The 16,032-nt window shown below is 41.3% G+C and overlaps 1 protein-coding gene across 3 annotated transcripts in view; it reads right to left on the reverse strand.

Moving 5' to 3' along the window:
- Window positions 1-24: 24 nt before the first annotated feature.
- stxbp1a (syntaxin binding protein 1a) overlaps window positions 25-16,032 on the reverse strand; it is a 50,007-nt gene continuing 33,999 nt past the window's right edge. For 2 of the 3 annotated variants that reach the window (XM_029444441.1, XM_029444439.1), the window contains exons 6-20: window positions 15,788-15,891; window positions 13,887-14,035; window positions 12,885-12,969; window positions 12,598-12,728; window positions 12,346-12,453; window positions 12,166-12,226; window positions 11,308-11,373; window positions 11,150-11,230; window positions 10,735-10,873; window positions 10,206-10,315; window positions 9,816-9,917; window positions 9,654-9,739; window positions 7,883-8,037; window positions 5,858-6,017; window positions 25-1,801 (exon numbers count right to left, since the gene is read on the reverse strand). In XM_029444441.1, the coding sequence (XP_029300301.1) occupies window positions 5,908-6,017; window positions 7,883-8,037; window positions 9,654-9,739; window positions 9,816-9,917; window positions 10,206-10,315; window positions 10,735-10,873; window positions 11,150-11,230; window positions 11,308-11,373; window positions 12,166-12,226; window positions 12,346-12,453; window positions 12,598-12,728; window positions 12,885-12,969; window positions 13,887-14,035; window positions 15,788-15,891 (1,487 nt within the window). In that variant the 3' untranslated portion in view covers window positions 25-1,801; window positions 5,858-5,907. The remainder of the gene's footprint in view (window positions 1,802-5,857; window positions 6,018-7,882; window positions 8,038-9,653; window positions 9,740-9,815; window positions 9,918-10,205; window positions 10,316-10,734; window positions 10,874-11,149; window positions 11,231-11,307; window positions 11,374-12,165; window positions 12,227-12,345; window positions 12,454-12,597; window positions 12,729-12,884; window positions 12,970-13,886; window positions 14,036-15,787; window positions 15,892-16,032) is intronic. The other variant, XM_029444440.1, reaches the window with a different exon arrangement.

Below are 16,032 nucleotides of genomic sequence, written 5' to 3' on the forward strand. Positions count from 1 at the left end.
TAATATTCAAAGAAGAGTCTTAAATGTAATGGAAGCCAATTTATTAGACAGCCTTAGTACATATTCGGTACACATGGAAGTATTGTTTGTGCTTCAACACTCGCAAACATACAATCCTAATAAGTTAAACAGTTTTAGGACAGACGCATCACTATTTTTTCTTTGATAAATAATTTTGATATAAATCAATTGATTTGACAGAGTAAACCCTATACAACAGCAAATCATAATAAAAAAATGAACACAAAGTCAAGCGTTTGCATCACAGAAAACGCATTATAGTGCAATATACAACTTGTTTGGCCAGAAAGAGGGAAGTGAGGGAGGAAAGAAAAGGGAAACTGTGGAAGCTTTTTTCTTTGCAAAGCCATTCACCATGGGAGGGCTTTACGTTGCACCAGAGGAAGAAACAGAAAAAAATATAGATATTAGTTATTTTTTCCAGTTGACCACTAACAGCTACAGCTAAAACATCACAAACACGGCGGCTTCACATTTATTAATTTTTTTAAAGGAAAAGGTATCACTACTTCACAGTCTGAAATATCACCAGTCAACAGTGAGACGCTAAAACAGCAACATATGGCACATGCACAACACTACTCAGTGCATGGCCCAATTAAACATCATTACTAACCAATGATGAGACTTAATCTGACAGGATACAATACTGAAATACAACTGGCCCTTTTTAAGATTATTCATTAAATATCGGCAAGCAACGGCCTTTTCGACATTAAAACGTGAAGTTTCTCTGGAGAAAGGAAAAGGTTGTGGCAAGTAAATACTTTACAGTCTTGGCAGCAGGAGGAGGGATGATCCTGGCTTTTTACAGAGCTCTTTTTCTTCCCGACCTCTGCACAACCAAGGGCTTTTAAATTAATACTTTAAAGAAAGTTTTTGTTTTGAGTATCTCACCTCTCCCTAACATGCAGCGATGATGAGGGGATGATGTTTATGTTTTCGTGCCCAGAAAGAAACTGGCAGCTGAGTTTACAGATGGACTGTTGAGTAGTGGGTAATGCTTCAGGAGTAGTTTGCAAAGTTTCAAAGCGCTTATTTATACTTTTCAATACTCAAAACAAAAAGCTTTTCAGTTTAGTATTCAAGCTCAACATGTTAGGAAAAAACTCTGCGGCTCCCAGAACATCCACATTGGATACAAACACATAACAGTCCACACAAGTCCAAGCATGCTACTGAATACGAACATCTCAAATGGGCAAGGGGGACTCCTCTCTGATGAATTTATTTATATTTATATTGCATGTTGACTGATATGATATATTTTACAACATCAACCTTTCAAACTGCTCATCCCTCCTCGACCCACTTCCAATAAAACTCACATCCAGGAGGAAACCCAAAGGAACAAACAAGAGAAAATGTCTACCTTTTGCACAGGTTTCGTAGCATACAATATTACATTTTGGTACTTTCAGTTTTAAATGGCCTTCTGTTGTGATATTTAAACCTCTTTTTAAATAAGTTAATTTAGTTGCATCCATTGTAAAACGTGAGAATACTTGCAACAATTTTATTCTTTGATACAACATATATATTTTTTTATCATCTAAGATGTCTTTTTCTTCTTCTCAAGCAAGATGCATAAACAATTAATGTAGGGTTTCTGGGGGAAGGGTACAGAGGTAAGATGGTAGAAGGGGGGGGGGGGGGCGGGGTTAAGAGGAAGAGGAGAGAGATGTGATTGGAGGATCTTAGCTTGTAACTTCCTCATCTGGTTTGTTCATGGCCTTGAGCTGCTCCAGCAGGCTGGTGGGGGTGAAGATGTTGGTCGATCCTGGAGACACACACACACACACACACAAACACACACACACAGAGAGTTAGATCTGCACGTGTGGAAGGAAACAGATGAAAAATGTGTTTTCAGCTCTTGCTATGAATGCCTACTTTAGATGAGGGCACATAATGTTTAAAATCATAATCAATTGGCCAGCAGGTTAAAATGGATCAAAGAAATAGAAAGACTCTAAAAAGGTGGGAGATTACTAAGTACTTTTACAAGGTCATTTAAGTGTTTTTCTATCCTGACCTTCATTTCACAGGAATACTTTGTCTTTCACTACATTCATCTTACAGCTGCAGTTAGTTACTATAACAGAAGAGGTCATAACATATATTCTCACTGTTTTCTGGTCAACGTTCTGTGTAAATATAATATACTATTTTCAATTGTCTTAAAGACTAATGACTTGTCAGGCTGCAGAGGAACATTTAGTCTTCTGAAAAATGTAAACTAAAAAGTATTACTTTTGCTATAGTTTCTCTGGACGGACTGGAATACCTCAATTGTTAAGGACTTTACTTGTCTTTAATATATCCAATCATCGTTCTATCCATCTCTTCTTTTAGATTTGATATGTTTAAACTTGTAAAGTACAATGTAAACATCTTCCATCTCTGACTAATACTCTTGGAGTCCTTTACTCTACAAACTCATGAAGCCGTGTTAGAGCACATGCAGCTGAACAATAGAAGCACACAGATCAGTGATGGCCCCACACAACTGTCATGAAGCTGTGAACTACAAACGGCAGGTGGGCTGGTAGAAATCCTACCACGTCAGACCCGTCTATAAACACAGCACAGCCAATCAGGTGGTAGATAAATGTGCACATGACCGTGTGGGCCTTTCATTAAAGAGCATGCAGACAGCTGAAAAATACTGCTCGAGAAAGCAAAGAAATGCAGCAAGAAAGACAAAAGCAGATCTTCTCTACATGTCATGAAATCCCAGAGTGAGGACTATCGTCTGCCATAAATATGAATGAAAATGTGAAACTCAGTAAGCCTAACAGCACAGAGATGTTGTGACAGCTGAAGACACATTTCAGACATTGTAAAACTTGAAAGGTGCAAAACTGGAGTAAAGCAAACTTTTTGCCAAATTTGTCGCTTCATTGCCAGATTTACTGATTCGATCGACTACTGCCATCTTATTTCTTTATCATAAAAAAGGCAAACAAAACATGTGATTTACTCCACACACCTGTCCAACATTGTCAACAGTATTTGGCCTACATTGGTTTGTTTCTGTTGCAAAGCTGCATGTTTCCTCCAGTTTGGTTTGAATTGCTGCTTTACCTCAAAGACCTAAAGTAAAACTAAGTTCGACCTAGTGAGGGGTCAGAACAGGAAGTGGAGGTAGTTAAATGGTGAAAGCAGTAGAGAAAGAGGCAAGCCCATCTCGACTTGGGTTGTTATAGTGATGCGTGGGTCGTGGGTGTAAGGGGTCGTGGGTGGGGCTTTAGTGTGGGCCACAGAGGTCAACGTCGGACTGGCCTCGCCTGCTTCTCTGCTGTTCCCTAAACACACAGCTTCGTGGGCCTTTTATGCCCCAGAAACAGACACCGTGACGTTGATCTCCAACGCCACTAAACTATTGTAAGCCGGTTTTAGACCAAAATAGCATAACAAAAACAAAGATTTGTTTTAGTAAGTGATGGCCATTTTGCTCAGGAATGCAGCAGTATGAGGGGGGGGGCGACCATACTGCTAATGGTGAGAGCTACGTATTGAGAAAACCAAACGTTGGTTTGTAAACGATATCGCTTTAGCAGATTAGTTAGGAATGAGATGGATGCCCAGGAACTACAATATGGTTTGTATGTTCAAAGGTAGTCTTGCTAAGCATTTACAAAAACAGGCAATGGGGTGGTCGTAGACAATTATGCAAATAGGTATTATTTATTACCCGTTTTAAATGTTTGTGTTTGTTTGTTTGTTAGCAGGATTTCTTAAAAACTATGATACAATTATCAACAAGCTGAAAGCCAACAGTCTGTTAGTGACTGGTGTAAAGGGTGAGTGTTGGCACAAATGAAGAGTCTCCTACATTAGTTAGTGGCAGCTGTGTGACATGTGTGGCATCTTTTCTTTTTATTTGGTTGCTAAAGCATATCAGGTGGAACATTGCTACATTCTCACAGCCTGTCAGCAGAGAGATGTCTTAGGGCAGTGATACAAAGAGCAACTCTTTGGGCAACTCAACTTAATTCTTCTGTAATTATAATTCCCATCTATGTTGCACCCAACATTGCCCTGAGCGTCAGCACCCTGAAAGTATTATCATGATAAAGGTGATCTGTTGCTAATATTTAGCACTCTCTGCGGACGAGCCATGAGTCATGTGAGCATGTGATGGTGGGCTGAGAGAAAGTGACGTGGACGAAGTCGGAGGACTGGGAGTCAAAAGAAAAAGAATACACAAGGGAAAAAGGAGAGGATCCTTCTTTGAAATCCTTCATCAAGTCAGGGACCTGTCCGGATGTGGAAAAAACAGTAACAAATCAAGGTGATTGTCTTTGCGAAGGGTTAATTAGAAAAATAATCAGACAGTAAAAACTGATAGAGATGGATCTCGGGGTAGATTAAATCTGGAGTGAGTGTTCAACAGGCTCAACGGGCCTTTGGGTAGCTGTCGAGGGGCGATTTAATCCACCCTGCTGAGATGATGGGAGGAGGCAGCAGAGATGGGGTCACGACCCCCACAGACATGGCCGCTCTACACCACAGATTTTACTTGGGCTGAATTCAAATGTCCACCCTCCAGACTGTTGATCATACGTACTGTCACATACCATCATCATGTCAAGTGTGTGAGAACATAAGCCCCTGATAAGATGGGCCAGCTAAGGGCACACATTGTTTTTTTAATGCATCTAATGCCGCACTTCCACAACTCGAACACGCTCTTTTTTGGTTTCACATTAGCAGAACATGTGGATAGTACTTGGTAGTTTTTTGGGAAACACCTCAGTCAAGGTTCCAAGCAAGCGAAAAGGTGGAATTACGACCACTTAGAGAGAATCGTCACCAGCACAATACGGGACACCCTGCTCTAACACAGCAGACGTTAGTCTGTTCTGTTGTCAAATCGATTCCATATTCTGAGATTGGCTATCGGTCTGATGACGATTTTTGCCTCTGGGGGCAACGGCCAATATCTTTGGGAGTTCTGGTGTAGCCAGCGGATATCTGGACCAGGACTTATCTTTCTGTTCGCTGGTTATCGTTTACAGTCCGATTGGCAACTTGAGACGCGAGAACAATGTTGTCTCGTTGCCAACAGATTCTGCATTGATACGCACATATCTGTTAATAGAGATTAGTAATGAATCAGAGTGTCGCGTTTAAGAAGATGTCACGGCAGTTTCACTTGCCGTCACTACGGTGATCAGCTAAGAGTCTGCGTACACTGAGGGCGTACCATCTGCGGTGGGAAACGAAATAGAGAAAATACCTGGTACGAAAAGTGAGTCTAGTTGAGCAGAGTGGAACCATGCAGTGGAAATGAGGCATTAGTGTCGACTCTTTCTTCTACATAATTCTATGATTAAATATTGTTCCTACATGATGCAAGTAATGTCTCATCATACTTGTGTGTTTCATACATTTATAAAGTAATATGTTTTTTATTGTGTCTGCGATTTAATACAAATAATTATAATGTCACATTCCTATTGCAAAGGAAGTCTGGTCAAATCTGCAACCCAGGCAGACTCTCTAAACGTCTGCCCCCTTGCTAACTTTTGTGGAGTTGGACTGTGGTCAAACATTTGGATTCAGCCTTCCTGTCTGGACAACAGACAGTTTACACCTGATCAAATAGCAGGACCCACAATCGGATCAGCCAACTCTCAGTTTACAGGACTAGAGCCTGATGGAGCGGTCCATGCAGTGAGGAAAGGTCGGGGGTGCCCATCCCTGAGGGTCACGGGGGGGAGGAGGGTGGAGTTACATAAAACAGTACTGAGTGTTCAAAGAAGGAACAAGGAGGAAGCCCTTGTGCTGCGAAGGTTCAGAAAGGGCTTCTTTGTGCGGCTGCCTTTACTTTTTTCAGTGTGATTTCTCTCTCCCTCCCTCCCAATCTCTGTCTCTGCCTCACTCGGCTGTGGGTTCTGCGTCCTCAAAGGACACCCTAGTGGACTCTCGGAAGTCGGGGTGCTGCAGGTCCGATAAGAATTTGGTGGGCGTGAGTATGTGGGTGGAACCTGTGGAGGAACAGAGGCGGCTTCACCACTCGTCTCTCAGCACATGCCAGGCCCCCTCCCCCACTCGCTCCAAAAACAAAAAAGGTCTGTCATCCTGTCAAACCTGTCATACACACTCGCACACACAGAGACACACTCGTCCACCGACAGTTCACACACTCGCCATGTTGCACAAACACAAAACAAGACACAGAAAAAGACATGGCGGGGCTGCAATTTAAAGACAACAGTTGTTTTTAAAGACAACAGCTGAAGCAGAGCACAACAAAAACTAACAAGACACTTTCCCATTTATAACAGACTGGCTGAAAAAGCTTTAAGACATAAACAGTACAGAGGGGCATAACATAAAGGGCTTTTTTAACATAACACATTGCACACAACAGGCAGGTTGTAACAGCTAGAGCTTCCACATACTTGACAAGGTTACACTTAAACTGCTCACTGGGATTGTTGTGGGTTTGGGAATCATGATGTGGTTGCGTGATAGTCCAAAATGTAATTAAGCTTTCCTACATGATCTGTCAACTACTGATTTGTCATTGTGTATTTGAAAATGGAAAGGTCATATTCATAGTAGATGCGAAAATAGACCTGAAATTTCAAACCATATTTAATCTTGTATAGATTATTTTCATTAGGGTCAAGCTTGATAGTGGGTTGAGATATTCTTTTTGCCGGTAATTGTCAACCTTATTTTTACCGCAGGTGCTGTAGGTACCGTGGACCAACGAGACCAACAGCGTCCCTTCGTCCCCGGGACACCTTTGGGACAAAAGGGGTTTTTGTATGCGTGTATATAACTATCGCTTAGCAAGTGACAAACAGAACCAAACACTGACGAGTTCAAATCTGAAAGGAAGCAGTACACTCACTCTGGACGCATGATGCTACATTGTGAATAACAAATCCATGTTGAAATCAGCAGGGACTCACATTGGGCTAAGTAATGGAGCTAACAGCTAACGCTAACAAAAGGTTGCATTAAGTTACATTATGATGCCTTGTACTAAGTAAAATAACTGTATTGGGCGAACGTAAATTATAACGTTATCATTATGTGTTCAAATGCAATCTTGCAAAATGAAACTAAAATAGTTGTTTGAAGGAGATGTTTTCACAGCAATATAAATGAGATATTAGAGAGGGAATTATGATCTTTTAAACTTCCTAACAAAAACCGGTGTGCAAACGGTAATAAAGGAGTGTATATTGAAGTATATCGGATATATTGTTTGGTTTTTTTATCGAGGTGGGTATCAAGAGTCACAGAATGTCACTGGTATTGGTATCGACTACTACATTTCTAATATCGTGACATGCCTAGTCATAAAGAGCTTTATCTTTCTTTTTATGCACTGAACTTGCACTTCTGCGTCAGGGTTCAACTGTCTATTCACTTCCTGTGGTTCACTCCACATTTCTCCTCCCTTCCAACATTTGTTTTTATGTCTATGTCCCGGTTCAGCAGCTTTGTCCTCCTGTGTCCCTCAGAGGACCTGGTCGCTAGGATGCAGCTTGTATCAGCTTCCACACTTTCTATAAAACATGGTCCACTTAAAGACACATCCACTGTGTGTTACTTAACGTCAGGCTGAAAAGCTGAGTTCTACTGCCTCTCTCAGCGTGAAGGTTTCAAGTCCGTTTCCCCTCTGACCACACCCGGCATTACTGATAGACAGCAGTACATCATTGCAGCATTGTAAGAAGTTAAAACTACTGGATGTCAGCAAAACTAGATTGTCAGACTCTTTAAGCTTGTCGTGGTCGTATCTCTGAGTAGCCACATCCAAAAACCTAAAAATAATAATACTTATTTTTTCTCTCTGGCTGCGCTCAGTGGCGCCTCCTGGTGCATTACTCACCAATGACGGCCTCCCACTTCCCATTGGCCTGTGTGACCTCATAGGCACAGCGCATCTCGCTGAAGGACGCGCCCCCGATGATGAAGACCATGACACGTGGCCCGGTGCGGTACTCTCCAGGTGTCTTATTCTTGTGCCAGTGGCCGTACCGAGCACTGCCAGAGCAGAAAGGAAAATAAGGTCAAGTTATTACAGTGTTATAGCACAGTGACATTTTATTGTCCAACTGACTTAAATAAGATGACCTGCACTGACATGTTTTCACCCTAACTTTTGCTTCTCAGGCTACATACAGGCGGCTCCTGTACACACCCTGGCAGGAAGCTCTGCAGCCTGATGCTACAACTGAACATTAATAAACGCTGAGGCAGAAAAGTCCAGTACCCTCTGGTAAAAGAGAGCTTATAAAAGTTGAGAAAGGTAGCTGGTAGCTGATAAATAGATCTCAAACTTAAATGTTATCATGCGAGATTTAGTACAATACAGAAATAAATGCAGCATTTCTAATTCTTATGTGAAACCACCAATATTGTGAATGGATGCAAGGTATACAACTATTGATTATAGCCTCTTTGAGTTGGAAACTGAAACCAAGTAGGCTGAGTTCAAGTCAAACTTCCTTTGAATGACCCACATGTATCCTAATATGATCCTCAGTGCTGGGTGTGTGTATGTGTGGGGGAGGGACAGCTAACGAGGCAGATCAGTTTGTAACAGGAGAGGATTTGATGCTGAATCATTACACACACACACACACACACACACACACACACACACACACACACACACACACACACACACACACACACACACACACACACACACACACCAGTGTAAGGATCACTGGGGCTCAATCCCTCCCCCTCATAGGACAAACACGTGAATGCAAGAGGAGTGGGGAATATTGATGACTTGTAATCAGGTCAGCTTGCAGTTTCCATGGGTGATTGTTCAGATGACATCCATTTTTTTCTGTCTTTTAAAAACTTTAAAACTAAATGGTGATGTCATGTAAAGATACATTATTTAAAATGTTGCTAAAATGTAATTTATAAAGATGTAAACTTCTTATTTTAGATGCTTCTGCCCAGTGTTACCTCTTGTACGGATGTTCTTCCTCGTTAAAAACACGTATGCATTAGGGCTGTACCGAATGTCATTCTTTTAAATTAAAGTTTCTATTGAGGTTTTCTAATAAAGCTTTAAATGTCTAAACAAAATCCTCAATTTGAATAAAGTGATTCATCTGATTAACTGAGCTAGTCTTCTTTTGAATTAAAGCCGAGGTAGTAACATTGGAGAAACCAGCAAGAGTAAACTAGATTATTTTTAATTATCCAAGCGAAGAACCCAGCCCAACGCTGCCAACTCTTCCAATGGAAGTCGAAAGCAGCACTAAATCTAGTGAGAAAATCGCCACGTTGGCAACACTGAAACCACTCTCCCAAAATCATCATTATGAACGTAACAAGCATTCAAAGATCAAGCTTTTCTATTCAGTACAGCCCTAATATGCATGCGTATATAAGAGTTGGTGAATGTCTGAGCTTATGTCATGCCATCCATCTTTGCAGAGCGATCTGTATACGGCTCACTAACCTGACAGTCATCAGCATCACCTCCCTGCTCTCAAAGTATTGATCCGTTAGACTCATTTCCCTTCCCAAATTACTATTGATCTAACCCCATTTCTGTCTTTGTAATTTACCACACAATGAGATGCCACCCTGTGCATATGTTTATTTATTTCTATGTATGCATGTGTGTGTACCTGACTGCAGTGGTGCTGAAGGAGGCAGAGGAACGGGTGGAGATGTAGGGGTAGTGCTTGGTGTCCAGTTTATCTTCAATAGCATCCTGCAGGGGGATAAAAAGAAAAAAACAGATCAGTGTCACACTCACACACACACTGATTTAAGCCTGTCATACACACCTCCATGATGTCCTTGACCAGTGGGGTCCAGCGAGACAGCTGATAGGTCTGCTCACTCACACGCTCCTTCCTGTCCAGCTTCTTTCCTCGGCGGAGGGTGGACTAATGAAGGAAAGCAGAGAGGGAGGTGAAAGAGAGAAAGAGCACCAGGATCACCTGTACGTCTCTCATATAAATCTAGAGATTTCATTCATACCGTTTGGTCCATATACTGTAAATGTATCTAATCTAATATTGCAAATAAATAGATGAATAAGAGGTGGTGTGAAGATTCAGAGGGCACTTCAGACTGAATGAGATGATGGATAGCAGACAACGGTAGACAGAAAAAGCAGAGGAGAAGAACATTTCAAAAAGAAGAAGAAAAGTGCCATCCAGTAAGGATCTTACATCTGTGACGATGGGGACGCCCAGGTTAGCCATGTTGGTGATGATCTCACTGTCCTCTGGGGGGATCTGAGCATGTTGGATCAGCTTGTTCAGGTTCTCCTCCGTAATGCCTACACGCACACACACGCACATTTAATATGCTCAGCTTGTTCTGGGATGAAAGGGAATTTATATTTTTATAACTTCAGTGCAAAAATAACAATTCTATTAAAACTCAAAATTGACACAATAAGTATTGTATACTAACAACTTATTATAGCTGTGTAGAAATGTCAGGTTATGTCTGACCTGAGAAGCTATCTGGTTTTTATAAGCTCCTTTTCAGTATGTGTATTTATGTAATGAGTGATGAGCTACAGTAGCACCAGCAGCGGAGTAGTCCCTTATGTACAGCAGGTGATTGTTTTGTTTGTTGATTTAAAGCTATTTATAATTTTTTTCAAAAAGAAAAGTGACATAGAAATCTATAAATCATTATAATGTTGGATGTTTACATTTAATTTCTTTATTTCACCTGTCTCCTTCTTACCATTCTTGAGGAAAATGTAGAGCAGGATGATGCGGATCTTGTCGTACGTGGTGACGTTGGCATCCAGCAGGATGGGCACAATAGCCCTCATGGGGTCTTTGATCTTCTCTCCCTCAGCGTCTGTGCCCATAGCCAGATCCTGCAACACAGAACTCAGGTATCATATCACGAGTCTCTCATTTGAAATGCTCATTAAAAACCCTCAGATACACATTTCCTCAGATTGTAACATTTTCAATTACTGAGGTTTCAGAAATTAGTGCAATTTATCTGTGTGCAAGAATGTTTTTTTTTTATTTTGATAATTTTTCTCCTTAAGCAATTCTCTCTTTGTTAAGTGTTTTCTTTCCCCTTGTCTCCTCATTTCCTTTCCTATCCTGTCTTCTTGTTTCTCTCCTCTCTCTCCTGCCCTCACCTGTTCCACACGGCACAGCTTGTCCACTGTTCCCTGGTAATGCTTCATGCAGTCCTCAGCCAGCTGCAGATGAGTGGAGTACTGAAAAACACAAAACACACAGGCTTTATAGCCACACACACACACACACACACACACACACACACACACACACACACCTTGCTAAGCTCCTTCTGGTACTGAGGCATCTTCTTCAACATCTGGGACAGATCCCTCATTGTGGTCTGTTGAAACAAAAGCAAAAGATGTCAAAAGTTGTACAAGATATCGTAAAATAGACAACGAGCAGCTACCACAAGCAACACAAGGCGAAACGTGTTGGTCTTGCAATAAAGTTGTTCTGTATACTACAAGTGTTGCTGGAGTTATTGACTTCAGACATTTTCTCCATGCAGCATGAAGTAGGTGAAGTTGTGCCAGAAACCCCCACTCAATTAATTGATTGATAACGGACCATGTTTATGTTGGACTTTGGTCTAATGGCAGAACAACCAGTTGAACGCTTAGCCCTCGACTTTGGTACAAATGTCAAATGGGTTCACTAAATTTCAGTGATGCTGACAAAAATAAATACATTAGTTAAATTAAAGTTGTGATCACATTTCCTGAATATATTTAAAGGAATCATGCAACATTTTGGTAAATAATTATTAGCTTTCTTACAGAGTACTCGTGTCTGTACGTTAAACATGGCTTAGCTTAGCATACAGATTGGCAACAGCTAGCTTGGCTATGTCCAAAGGTAACAAAGTGTGTCTACCGGCACCACTCTTATCTCATTTGTTTAATTCCTACAAAAAAACAAAGTGTAAAAACAACAAGTTGTGGTTTTACCAGGTAAGCCGTTTACAGTCTTTATGCTAAGCTAAGCTAATCATCTGCTGGTTTGAACAATGTTTAGGAGTTTTTGAAGAAGTAAGGAAGTTATCCACCATGCTAAGTAACGCTATAGTACCAATATCTTGGCAATATTTCATGTTCAGACTGTATATATCAACATTTCCTGTAAACAGTACCTTCTCCCCGGTGTTCATCCTCTTGCTAGCTGAAAAGTCTTTCAGCTGTCGGGTCACTTCCCTAATGACAAAACACAAACAGGCAAGGGAAGCAATAACACAAGAGAAAAGGTTATTATATCACGTAAGCCAGTATCTAAAGAGTGAAGAGATATATAAAGTATGAAGAAAAGTACTCACTGGGACACCTCAGCTATGTGTTTGTGTCTCAGGCTCACCCAAAGGTCATCGTCTTCATGCAGCAGAACCTCCTTCTCACGAGAGTCTCCGATGCCACTGGTCTCATACCTGAAGAAAAATAAGACACATCCTTACTGAAATACATTAATTTAGGCGGATATTAATATTTTAAAGAGATAAATGGGGTATAGGGGTCCATAGCACAACATTGCCCTCTCAAGTTATCCTTTTTGTCAATTGCATTTTTTGTACTTGTAGACGTCGTTCTCAATGGGCAGCAGGTCGTAGCCCATGGCCTGGAAGGTGAGCTCATGCAGGACTGGAGAGACGGGGTCAAACGCCCTGTCCAGGATGATCAGCTGTGAGCGGGCCTTATCTGGACCCTAAACACAGAAAGACAAACATACAGGAATGAAAGGAGCGATAAGATACACACATATATGATGTTTACATATGACTATTTTGAAGTGTGATGAAAACAAAACAAATCATTAAGTAGGAATATATCGGGACACAAAACTAAATTCCCCTGAGCTCACCTCTCCCATAGTGGGGTCATCAGCCTTGTAGGCGTCCAGTTTGTCCTGAACCAGCTGGGCCAGAGTGGCATTGTCCTTGTACTCGCTGACAGAATGACAGATAGACAGATGGACGGTCAGATGGAAGCATATGGAGGTAGACATAGAGACAGAAAATCATCCAAAGAAGAAGAAGGGGAGAAGTCAAAAACAAAGACAGATATTCAAACAAGCAGATGACACAGAAAAACAAAAGACAAGAGAAACATTCATTTAAAAACTTTGGAGAAAATACATTTTGAGATGATTTGAGTGACCGACAGCTCTGTCCCTGCTGTAGTTCCCGAAAGACATAAAATAATCATAATAATAATAATAATAATAATAATAATAATAATAAATTATAAGTTTGACACTAAAGGGGCTGTTTCACATTAATCTTCTGAAGGGAGAACTTTTCTCCGTATATTAACGTATTTATAGATTCTGAGTTTGTAATTTCAGGATTTCTTACCAAGTAATTGAACAATTTTGTTATTATTTATTATTCAAAGCAGTATATGCGGTATACTGTATGTGTCTGGAGGAGATCTTAAATATTTATTTTTGTAGTGGCCTTTAATGAACACCATTTCCCACAAGCCCTCAACATCACAAGTTAAATGTCACCAGCCTGACAGCTCGCTACTTGATATCAGTCTAAGAGAAGGGACAGTGAGGGTGGACAGTAAGACATCTTTATGAGCGCAGAGATTACAGAGAGCCCGTGTGGATACATTAGATAAGGCAGACACAGTTATGATGACAAAACATTTATCAGCCATCTGGGAGAATAAAAGACTTAAGAGATCTCCTTGACTCGCTGATGAAAAGAAATGTGTTGAATAGCTTGTGTTCCATGTTTTTTTTTAGGAGCATATCTATTTATATATCTTTAAAATTGTACGCCTAGTCGTTTGACAAATACAGGCTAACGTCCTGTACCAACACAGCTGCCCCAGAGCGGCGCCCCCTGCTGCTCACCCTCTGTATCTCACAGCAGGGTATTCCTTCAGTGTGGCGCAGAGTGTAGCTAGCTGCTCAGCAAGCCTCTCCATCACTGGGTTCTTCAGCTGGGTCTTATGGGGGCTGTAGAAACTGTGGAAGGCATCTGGATTGTCCAGAGAGTACACCTACACAGCACAAACATGGACACAACTTCAACTTTGCTTCCCATTTTCATTGATTTAAGCTTCCCCACCTGACCTTTTCCTAGTGTAATGTGTACAGTCTTGGTCAGGAACAGATTTCATGATGTATTATTGAGGGGAAAGCTGATTTAGATCATGACAACAGATTATCATTGAGAATGTGAACTGTTCTGTGTAAATACAAGCAGGTCACTCACTGTGGATACACAGCATGTTACCTCGCTGTAAGAAACAAGCTGGAGGTGTGATGATATCAAACATAGCTGATTAACATATTCTCTCCCTTTCTGTTATCTCCTTTCTTTGTTGTTTATCCACTTTGTCTCAACTCCTCTCCTCCCTCATGTTCTTATTTCTCAGCTCCCCTCTCATTCATTTTCTCCTCACCTTTGTCATTTCCACTTCATATCCTCTTTCTCTCCTTTTCTCTTTCCTCACCTCTTCTTCTCTCATTTAATGTCCTTGTTCTTTGATGTACTCATCTTTCTCTTTCTCCTCTCATCTAATCTCCTCTCCTGTTTCATGTCATTGTTCATCTTGTTTTCCATCCTCTTTCTGTGTCCTCTACTCCTTCCCTCTCTACTTCTTTCACATTCGGTTGTTTCCTCTCCTCTCCTTCATCACTCACTACCACTCCCTCCTCCCACCCATCTGTCTTCAGCCACATGACCACACTTATGCAGTCCCTATGTGAGCTTGGCTCCCATTGGCTATCGCCTGCTGTGTGGATCCCGACTCATCCAATGGGGAGAGAGCCTCAGCCTGTGGGCGGGACTATGAGGCAGCACTTTGCCTGGAGCAGAAAACCACTGACTCTGAATTAATGAGAGTAGACAGCAGAGGAGCAAAGCATTGTGGGCCAAGCAGCATCTTCAGATAGTGAGGGAGAGAAGGATGGACATAAGGAGAGATGTGGGAGGGAGGGTGATGGACTGAGGGAGGGGAAAATTAGAAAGAAATATAGTTGGAGGAAGGGAAAGAATAAATCTAAATGAAAAAAGAAAAAAAGAAAAAGCGTGATGGAGAGCAGAGAGCAGAGAGCGTAAGCGTCGTGCAAAGGCAGGGATGGAAGAATGGCGGGACAAAAAACTGAAAACAGACAGGGGGGGGAGGGAATATAGAAATATAGCAAGGGTGGAGAAGCAGGTTGGAGGGAGGGAAGGCAATGTGACGAATGAGAGTCTTTCTGAAACAGTCTGGCAGTAAATGGAGTGACTGCTTAATCAGCAGCATTAAGTGACTGCCTGAGTGTGTATTTGTGTTTCTATCTCTCCGTCTCTTTTTATCCATCCCTGACTCCAACAACCTCCCTGTTACTATTCCTGGCTGTTTCCTTTACAGCATCTCTCTCCTCCCACCTGTCTTAATCGATCTCTTAAGCTTAAACTCGAGCTTTCTATCTCTGGATCTCTCTCTCGCTTTCTGTGGCTTTCACTCATCACTAACAAACAATAACAGTAACCAGCTTTCATTCCTTGTCTGCTAAGAGAAAATAATGGTGAATAATGGCAAGAAAGATAAAACAATCCAGGAGCCAGATGCTTAAAACTCTGTGTAGGTTGACAGAAATATGCCTACACACTTTGTCAGATGTGTAAAAGCACTTTGATGCACAGTTCTGTTTTCTTCAATCTTTTTAAATCAGAAATCAGGTGAAACTGGGCAGTAACAAGGTCATCACTACAACACAGAAGCATCACTACCCAACACCATGATACACAGCTGGGAATGTACCTGAGACTCGTAGGGCAAGAAGGCGATGTTGATCTCCGTCAGAGTCTTGATGGTTTTGGAAGCGCGGCTCTTTGTCAGCTCATTGAAGAGAGGATCAGGGCAGGCTGGTAATGTGAAATTGAGATAAAAATAATTCTAAGTAATAGCAGGCATCTTTATGCTCAGAGGGATTCTGATTAATTGGTCCAAATAATATTGGTGCCAACATATAAAACTGACAAGAAAAAAATGTATCTATGAAAGAT

The sequence above is a fragment of the Cottoperca gobio genome, chromosome 12 (genome assembly GCF_900634415.1).
Source record: "Cottoperca gobio chromosome 12, fCotGob3.1, whole genome shotgun sequence".
Lineage (NCBI taxonomy): Eukaryota > Metazoa > Chordata > Actinopteri > Perciformes > Bovichtidae > Cottoperca > Cottoperca gobio.